General features: G+C 47.4%; 1 protein-coding gene across 1 annotated transcript in view; it reads left to right on the plus strand.

Annotated features, from left to right (window-relative positions):
• UBE2R2 (ubiquitin conjugating enzyme E2 R2) overlaps positions 1 to 9,039 on the plus strand; it is a 52,142-nt gene extending 43,103 nt beyond the window's left edge. The window contains exons 2-5 of the mRNA XM_015812485.1: positions 107 to 193; positions 2,716 to 2,813; positions 5,439 to 5,573; positions 8,790 to 9,039. Coding sequence (XP_015667971.1) covers positions 107 to 193; positions 2,716 to 2,813; positions 5,439 to 5,573; positions 8,790 to 9,015 — 546 coding nt within the window. The 3' untranslated portion in view covers positions 9,016 to 9,039. The remainder of the gene's footprint in view (positions 1 to 106; positions 194 to 2,715; positions 2,814 to 5,438; positions 5,574 to 8,789) is intronic.
• The last annotated feature ends 935 nt before the right edge of the window (positions 9,040 to 9,974 follow it).

The following is a 9,974-nucleotide window of genomic DNA, read 5'->3' on the forward strand; positions in this document are numbered from 1 at the left end:
AACAGCCTAGCTCAGAGAGGACCAAGGACCCCCACAGTCCAACCCTGAGCTACAGATAATCTCTTTTATTTCTGCTTAATAAATGCTCCCTGTTTCTCTCTTTCAGGCTCATATTAAATTTCCTATGGATTACCCGTATTCACCACCTACCTTCAGATTTCTGACCAAAATGTGGCATCCGAACATTTATGAGGTAGGTTGACTGAGCGCCTGGCGTGTGTGCCATTAAAAAAACAACAACCTTGCAGCACCAACGTTCTTTGCAAAGCTGGAACTCCAGGGCATGTTTGTCGCTTTGCGACTCCCAGCTCTTGGCTCCTCTCCTTCCTCCCTGAAAAAGGGATGAGTGGAGACCAAGTGAGAATGGAGTCTCCTTTGGAAGGGCTCTCTCTGGATCTCCACAGCCTTCCTTCAGAAATTTGGAAAGGAGAAATCCAGAAAGGGCCTTTTGCAGCCCAAGGAGCAGCTTCTGCAATCTTATTCTTAAGAGAAAACTCTCATCCTAGCAGGGGGGTATGGAGCTGTGGCCCAGGAATAAGAATAGGAATAGGAATAGGAATAGAATAGAATAGAATAGAAATTGGAATAGAAATTGGAATAGAAATTGGAATAGAAATTGGAATATAGAATAGAATAGATATTGGAATATAGAATAGAATAGAATAGAATAGAATAGAATAGAATAGAATAGAATAGAATAGAATAGAATAGAATAGAATAGAATAGAATAGAAAATGGAATGGAATGGAATGGAATGGAAAATGGAATGGAATAGAAAATGGAATGGAATAGAATAGAATAGAAAATGAAATGGAATAGAGTGGAATGGAATGGAATGGAATGGAATAGAATAGAATAGAATAGAATAGAATAGAATAGAATAGAATAGAATAGAATAGAATCTGGAAGGGACCTTGGAGGTCTTCTAGTCCAACCCCCTGTTCAAGCAGGAGAACCTATACCATCTCAGACAGGTGGTTGTCCAGTCTCTTCTTAAAAACCTCCAGTGTTGGAGCACTCACAACCTCTGGAGGCAACTTCTGTTCCACTGGTTAATTGTCCTCACTGTTAGGAAGTTTCTCCTTTAATTCCAGTTTGCTTCTCTCCTTGGTTATTTTCCCTCCACTGTTTCTTTTCTTGCCTTCTGGTGCTTTGGGGAAGAGCCTCAGTCCTCTTCTGAAACTCTCCTATAGCTTTAGCACCAGAAAAGAAAGAGAGGGAGGGAGGGAGGGAGGGAGAGAGAGAGAGAGAGAGAGAGAAAGAAGAAAGAAAGAAAGAAAGAAAGAAAGAGAAAGAAAGAAAGAAAGAAAGAAAGAAAGAAAGAAAGAAAGAAAGAAAGAAAGAAAGAAAGAAAGAGAAAGAAAGAAAGAATGCTCCAACACTGGAAGTTTTTAAGAAGAGACTGGGCAGCCATTTATCTGAAATGGTGTAGGGTTTCCTGCCTGAGAAGGGGGTTGGACTCGATGACCTCCAAGGTCCCTTCCAACTTTATTGTTGTTATTGTTGTTGTTGTTGTTGTTGTTGTTATTATTATTATTATGTGTTGAGAATTAAAAAGGGATTGGTTCTGCAGAATCAGAGGTATATCCTTTAAATTCTGCTGCAGGCTGGCAAACTTCAAAGCAAAACCCAGAATCCAGACTGCCAGCCAGCGGCTTCTCCCCCATCGATAATAGCAGAGGGCTCTCTTTCTAATCTGTTGGCCAAAGGAAGTGGGAGATGTTTACCTTGGATCTGGGGAATCTGCTTGTGGAGGAGATCCAGTTCTAAGTCAGGGCTGGCAGCTGGGCCCTCTCGGTGAGAGCTCTGGCTCCCCCTGGTGGAATTAATTGGAGTAAATGAAGTAAATTAAACGTAGGCCAGGGATAATCGCTCTTTTATGACTTGTGGACTTCAACTCCCAGAATCCCTGAGTCAGCATGGCTGGTTCAGGAATTCTGGGTACTGAAGTCCACAAGTCATAAAAGAGCCAAGGTTGCCTAACCCTGCCCTAGGATTAGTGTGTTAATAACGCTGGGGCTGAAGAAAGAGAATAAGTGTCACGTAAAGGTAGAGAAGCCTCCATAGAGGATACAGCTACAAAGAGAACAACCTGGAATTAAGGAGAAACTTCCTAACCGTGAGGACAATTGACCAGTAGAACGACTTGCCTCCATGAGTTGTTGGACTAGAAGACCTCTGAGGTCCCTTCCAGCTCCATTCTGACTGAGACCAAAAAGCCACATTTGAGTTCTGTAAGGTACTGTAAGCCCCAGATGTGTTGGGATTTACAGCCTTAGCTACTGAGTTTTTTTTTTGTGTGTGTGTGTGTGTAATTTTCCTCCTTCCGTTATATATTCAAGATGGACAGTATTTAATATTTATTTGCTACGTATATGTAGGGATGTGGGTCTATACATATGTTGTACATAGTATGTTTAGGTATGTGTCATGTATGTGTTTCACTTTGAGAACGGGCAACTCAATTTCGTTTTTGATGTGTGCCGTTGTGCCCACAGTAAAAAAAATGACAATAAAGGTTATCTTCTATCTTATCTGATTGTGTAGCAATCTGTGTGCCTTGCTTGAAGTGAAAGAAGTTTACACTTGATCTTTAGGAAACAGGCAGAGCTGGGGGTGGATTTTTATGAGCGGTCTGTTTGCTGCATAGTTTAACTTAGTTGTCTCTCTTCATGCCCCCCAACCTCCCCACCCCACTCATTTTTCCTTTCATAGAATGGGGATGTATGTATTTCAATTCTTCACCCACCTGTAGATGATCCTCAAAGTGGAGAATTGCCATCGGAACGGTGGAACCCAACCCAGAATGTCAGGTAAGGCTCTCTGAGACGGAGGATTTCTTCCTATGCAACCAAGAGTACAGGTAGTCCTCAATTTACGACCACAATTGAGCCCACAATTTGCTAAGGGAGACGGTTGTTCGGTGAATTTTGCCCCAATTTCCAGCCTGTCTGGAAATTAAGTGAATCACTGCCCTTGTTAAGATAGTCACACGGTCGTTAAGCGAATCTAACTTCCCTCATTGACTTTGCTGGTCAGACGGTCGCAAAAGGGGATCGCACAACCCCGGGACACTGCAACCATCATAAACGCGAGTCGGTTGCCAAGCACCCAAAGTTGGATCACACGACCGTGGGGATGCTTGCGAGGGTTGTAAGTGCAGAAAATGGTCCTACGTCGCTTTTTTCCAGTGCCGTTGTAACTTGGGACGGTCCCTAGATGAACTGTTGTAAGGCGAGGACTAATTCTAGGGTCCAGGGAGCCCCCCCTCCACCTCACCCTCGTGTTTACAGCCCCTAAACTGCCATTCAAAAAAATTAATCCAAATCACCATTGAGGTTCACCTTGGCCAGTGGTGGGGAACCTAGAGCACACGTGCCAGAGGCGGCATTCAGAGCCCTCTCTGTGGGCACACGCACCATCACCCCAGCCCCACCTCCCCCCGTGACCCCCTCCTCACCAGCAGCCCCCCCGAGGAGAATCGCCCCCAGGTGCAGCCCACATGGAGCAGCATGGCAGCCGGGCAGCGGAGACAAGACTCCGCCCTCGTGCCCCGTTGCCCACAAATGATGCTGCGGGGCGTGGGCAGAGGGTGTGGCTGCCACGGTGCTGCAGGGCCGTTTGGGCAATCTGCGGCGGGCCATGGAGGTGGTGGGTGGCCCTGCGGGTGGGGTGCGGGGCAGTTTTTCGGCACTCGGTCTCTGAAAGGTTCGCCATCACTGACCAGGCTCACTGAGGTAAGATAGAGGGTATTTGCTGAAAAAGAAAGAGAAAGCTGCAAAGCATTACAACTAATTCATTTTGCCCTTCTCGGCTAAACTGGGTTGGTACGCTGCGCAACAGCCTGAGCGATGCAGCCGTTCAGGATGGGATTCCAAAAACGTCGACCGTGAAACGCCGTTTTTGCAAAATTGACAGTTAAGATTCCATTTGTCTGTAATTTTTCCCCTTGGAAAAAAAGCAAATTTCAGCAGGCTGAATGGCAGGCAATCCTCACCCCGCTGCCACAGTCGAGCCCAACATTTCTGTTGGTAAGTGAAACATTTTGTTAAGGGAGCTTTGCCCCGTTTTATGACCTTGCTTGCCACAGTTGCGAAGTGAATCGCTGTGGTTGATAAGTTAGCAGCCAGGTTGTTAAATGAATCTGGTTCCTCTGTTGAGTTTGTCAGAAGGTTGCAAAAAGGGATCACATGACCCCAGGACATTGAAACCGTCATAAATATGAATCAGTCGCCAAGCGTCTGAGTTTTGATCACGTGACCGCAGGGATGCTGCAACGGTCGTGTGAAAAATGGTCATAAGTCACTTTTTTTCAGTGTCGTCGTAACTTCAGTCACTAAATGAACTGTTGTAAGTTGAGGACTACCTGTATTAAGAAAAATAATAAACTGAGGGGGAAAATAATGAAGCCCCCCCCCCCAATATGACCCTTTTCAAGGATTTTTCCCACCAAAAGACAGCTTGGATAGCAAACAATAAATGCCCATCTTCCCAGGACTTCTTCCTTCAGGACAGATCTAGGAAAAACAAGAAAGAATGGGGGCCCCGCTCCCCCCCCAAGCCAAAAATGCAACTGCACAGTCTTGGATGGAGGACAAATGCCCTTTTATCCAACAAAATGTAGTTTAGTGGTGAGGAAAATTAAGGTTCTGCGTTGAAAAAACCAAATGTACAGGTATAGTATAGGGGGTACCTTGCTCAATAGTAGCAACAGTGAGAGGGATTTCAGAGTCCTAGTGGACTATCACTTAGATATGAACCAGCCGTGTGCTGCAGCTGCCAAAAAAGCCAACACAGTGCTAGGCTGCATTAACAGAGGGATAGAATCAAGATCACATGAAGTATTAATACCACTTTACAAGGCCTTGGTAAGGCCACACTTGGAATTCTGGAATTCTGCATCCAGTTTTGGTCACCACGATGTAAAAAAGATGTTGAGACTCTAGAAAGAGTGCAGAGAAGAGCAACAAAGATGATTAGGGGACTGGGGGCTAAAGCATATAAGGAATGGTTGCTGGAATTGGGTATGTCTAGTTTAATGAAGGGAAGGACGAGGGGGGACATGATAGCAGTGTTCCAATATCTCAGGGGCTGCCCCAAAGAAGAGGGAGTCAAGCTATTCTCCAAAGCACCTGAAGGCAGGACAAGAAGAAACGGATGGAAACTAATCAAGGAGAGAAGCAACCTAGAACTAAGGAGAAACTTCCTGACAGAGAGAACAATTAACCAATGGAATGGTTTACCTTCAGAAGTTGTGGGTTCTCCATCACTGGAGGTTTTTAAGAAGGGATTGGACAACCATTTGTCTGGGATGGTATAGAACCTCCTGCTTGAGCAGGGGGTTGGACTAGAGGACCTCCAAGGTCCCTTCCAACTCTGTTCTTCCGCTATGTGGGCTGAGCTCTGACTTCAGTTTCTCCTCCTCTCGCTTCCTCCAGGACTATCCTACTGAGTGTAATCTCCTTGCTTAATGAGCCCAACACATTCTCTCCGGCAAACGTGGACGCCTCCGTTATGTTCAGGAAATGGAGAGACAGCAAAGGGAAAGACAAAGAATATGCGGAAATCATCCGGTAAGTCCAAGAAGGCAGCAGCAGTTGGTGGAGAAGAGGAGCCCTTTTGATTTGACGGGTCCTTGGTGCTCTCTGAGCTTGGTGGTTTCCTTGCAGACGTTTCGTGACCCAACTAGCTAACATCACCAGTGCTAGAAGGGAGGGGGGTCTTCTACCATTGATGATGTTACTTACTTTGGGTCATGACGATAGTGACCCCACCCCTCAGTCCAAAGAGTTCAGCTCTCCTGTTCCTGGGGCACTAAAGGCTGCCAGCCACAGCCACTAAGGCCCAGCTCCCTTCAGCATTTAGCCAGTTTCATTTCATTTCATTTCATTTCATTTATTAGACTTATATGCCGCCCTTCTCCCCACAGGACTCAGGGCGGCTCACAGCATATTAAAAACAGTACAAAACATTATCCCCAATAAAAACCAATTAAAAACAAATATTTGCTGCTGTGTCATATTAAAATCATTAAAATTGTCCCTATTTAAAATTCTCCCTAGGCCAGGCCCGCCTGCTGAAAAAGCCATGTCTTGAGGGCGCGGCGGAAAGCTAGGAGATCCGGAATCGTCCGGATCTCGTGGGGTAGTTCGTTCCAGAGGGTGGGGGCACCCACAGAGAAGGCCCTCCCCCTGGGGGTCGCCAGCCGACATTGCTTGGCCGACGGCACCCTGAGGAGGCCCGCTCTGTGGGAGCGTACCGGTCTGTGGGAGGGAATCTGTGGCAGAAGGTGGTCTCGGAGATATCCAGGTCCGATGCCATGGAGCGCTTTAAAGGTGGTAACTAACACCTTAAAGCGTACCCGGAAGGCCACTGGTAACCAGTGCAGCTCGCACAGCAGCGGTGTTACGTGGGAGCGACGCGTCCCTCCCAACACCGCCCGCGCGGCCGCATTCTGGACCAGCTGAAGCCTCCGGATGCTCCTCACAGGGAGCCCCATGTATAGAGCATTACAGTAGTCCAGGCGGGAGGTGACGAGGGCTTGAGTGACCGTGCGCAGAGCGTCCCGGTCCAGAAAAGGACGCAACTGGTGGATCAGGCGAACCTGATAAAACGCCCCCCTGGTCACGGCCGACAAATGATCTTCCAGTGTCAGCCGTGGATCCAGGAGGACACCCAAGTTGCGTGCCCTCTCTGAGGGGGCCAAAATTTCGCCCCCTATAGACAGCGATGGAATCAGCTGACTATGCCGGGGCGCCGGCAGCCACAGCCACTCGGTCTTGGACCAAAGCATGGTTTGGACCAAAGCATGGTTTGGAGGATTCTGCCAACTGCCAGGAGTTCGATCCTGACCAGCTTAGGGGGTTGACTCAGACTTCTAACCTTCCAAGGTTGGTAAAAGGAGGGCCCAGACTGTTGGGGGCCAGATGCTGACTCTGAACCACTTAGAGAGAGCTGTAAATCACTGTGAAATCGTACATAAGCCTGTGCTATTGTTATAGATAGGTAAATGATTAGAGAGAGAGAGAGTAATGATAGATCATAGGTTGGTAGGTAGGTAGGTAGGTAGGTAGGTAGGTAGGTAGGTAGGTAGGTAGAGATAGATAGATAGATAGATAGATAGATAGATAGATAGATAGATAGATAGATAGATAGATAGATAGATAGATAGATAGATGGATGGATGGATGGATGGATGGATGGATGGATGATAGACAGATAGATAGATAGATAGATAGATGATAGATAGATAGATAGATAGATAGATGATAGATAGATAGATAGATAGATAGATAGATAGATAGATAGATAGATAGATAGATAGATAGATAGATAGATAGATAGATAGATAGATAGATAGATAGATAGATAGATGAGAGAGAGAGTCCAGGTGGCACAGAGGTTAGAATGCAGTATTTTAATTCTGCCGATTGCCAGCAGTTCGATTCTGAGCAGCTCAGGGTTGACTCCGCCTTCTATCCTTCCAAAGTCGGTAAAATGAGGATCTAGATGCTGACTCTGTCAACCGCTTAGAGAGGGGCTGTTAAAGGCCCTAAGAAGCAGCATATACAGTTGCAAGAAAAAGTATGTGAACCCCTTAGGATAACGTGGAGTTTTGCATGAATTGGTCATAAAATGTGCTCTGAACGTCATCTAAGTCACAACAATAGAAAAACACAGTCTGCTGAAAATAATAATACACAAACATTACATGTTGCCATGGTTTAATTGAACATAACATGTAAACATTCACAGTGCAGGGAGGAAAAAGTATGTGAACCGTTGGACTTAATAACTGATTGACCCTCCTTTGGCAGCAATAACCTCAACCAAACGTTTCCTGTAGTTGCAGATCAGACCTGCACAACGATCTGGAGTAATTTTGGACCACTCCTCTTCACAAAACTGTTTCAGTGTAGCAATATTCTTGGGATGTCTGGTGTGAATCGCTCTCTTAAGGTCATGTCACAACATTTCAATCCGGTTGAGGTCAGGACTCTGACTGGGCCACTCCAGAAGGCGTATTCTGTGCTGTTGAAGCCATTGTTTTGTTGAATTACTTGTATGCTTTGGGTCATTGTCCTGTTGCATCACCCATCCTCTGCGGAGCTTCAGTTGGCGGACAGATGGTCATACGTTTTCCTGCAAAATGTCTTGATAAACTCTGGAATTCATTTTCCCATCNNAGAGCTCTTTTCTGCGAGGCATGGTTCACATCAGACAGTGCTTCTTGAAACCAGTAAACCCATAACAGGTGTGTGTTTTTAAAGGGCAGGACAGCTGTCAGCAACACATCCAATATCATCACACTGATTGGAGTCAAGGTTGGCTCACTCCTGGCTCCAATTAGCTCTTGGAGATGTCATTAGGCTAGGGGCTCACATACTTTTTCCTCCCTGCACTGTGAATGTTTACATGTTATGTTCAATTAAACCATGGCAACATGTAATGTTTGTGTATTACTATTTTCAGCAGACTATATTTTTCTATTGTTGTGACTTAGATGACGTTCAGAGCACATTTTATGACCAATTCATGCAAAACTCCGCGTTATCCCAAGGGGTTCACATACTTTTTCTTGCAACTGTAAGTCTAAGCGCTGTGGCTGTTGCTCATTTGCTGGGACCCGAGATGGAGTGATGGATGTGGGGAAGAGTCTTAAGGGTCTACTAAGTGGCTTGGATTTGTGGGGCAAGGGACATTTGGGTACAGTGTGTCAAAGGCGGAGGGGGTGGGTGGGTGAGGAGGCTGACCTCCCCTAACTTCCCCTTGCCCCCTTTCCCTTGCAGGAAACAAGTGCAGGCCACCAAGGCGGAAGCGGAGAAGGACGGTGTGAAGGTGCCCACCACGCTGGCCGAGTACTGCATCAAAACTAAAGTGCCTTCCAACGACAGCAGCTCCGACTTGCTTTATGACGACCTGTACGACGACGACATTGACGACGAGGACGAGGAGGAGGAGGAGGAAGACGCCGATTGTTACGACGACGATGATTCCGGCAACGAGGAGTCGTGACCTGTCCCCTCTGGCCCCTCCCTTCCACCCCGCGCCCCCCAAACACCACCCCGTATCGTACTGCCCCGCCGGTTTTGCCAGAGGAGGGGGAGGGCGCAGCAGTAAATCCAATGACCGTTCAGCAAAAAAAGAAGAAGAAGAAGAAGAAAAAGAGATATATACCTACAAGGGGGGGCAGGGGGGGGAGAAGACCCCGTGCAAAACGTGCGTTTCCTGCTTTCTCTTCTCGTACGGAGTCTCGATTTGGTTCCTCCACCCCCCCCCCCAAACTTCCTGGTTCTTTGACCTCCCTAGCGAGAAAGACCTGCGCGGATGATCTTGGATCGCACCTCCTCTCCCGTCCCATCACTGTGTTTTTGATTCCCTCCCCTTCCCTCCCCTCTCCCCCCCTTTTTTTTAAAAGACAGTACCCTCCCCCTGCTTCCCCTTCCCTTCCCCTCTTCCGGAGAGTTCACAGCACTGCAAAACAAGGCTTGCTCTGTTGTTTAGGTTCTCGAATTAAACCCAATCTTTCATCAAGAGGTTTGGATGTATTTTAACGCCCGGGCGGAGACCGTGGAAAAGGGGGAAAATGCTCCCCGCGAGCTGTGTAGAGCCCCCCCCTCCGCTTCCTTCCTTCCGGAGGCTTCTTTGCTGCTCCTTCTGTGCGCACTTGTTTAGCCTCGTGGTGGTGATGCTGCTGCTGGTTGTTTTTGGTTTTTTTCTCCTTTTTTGTTAGATTTCCCTCTTTCCCCAAGGCGGCGAGCGGAGGGCGCAAAGCTTTCTGTGTTTTGGAACTGGTGGTTGAAAACGCCCCCCCCTCCTCCGTTATTCCAATTTCCCCCGTCAGGATGAGGGGCGAGTGGGATTAGCAGCTTGGCAAGGAGGGCCAAAAGCTCCACTCCACGGCAGATCGAGAGGCGGGGAGGGGGGGAAACCGTCCGGGTGGGGGGAGAGCGGGGATGGGGGGGGGCAGTTGT

This window comes from Protobothrops mucrosquamatus, unplaced genomic scaffold (assembly GCF_001527695.2).
Source record: "Protobothrops mucrosquamatus isolate PMUCROS unplaced genomic scaffold, P.Mucros_1.0 scaffold_61, whole genome shotgun sequence".
Classification (NCBI taxonomy): domain Eukaryota; kingdom Metazoa; phylum Chordata; class Lepidosauria; order Squamata; family Viperidae; genus Protobothrops; species Protobothrops mucrosquamatus.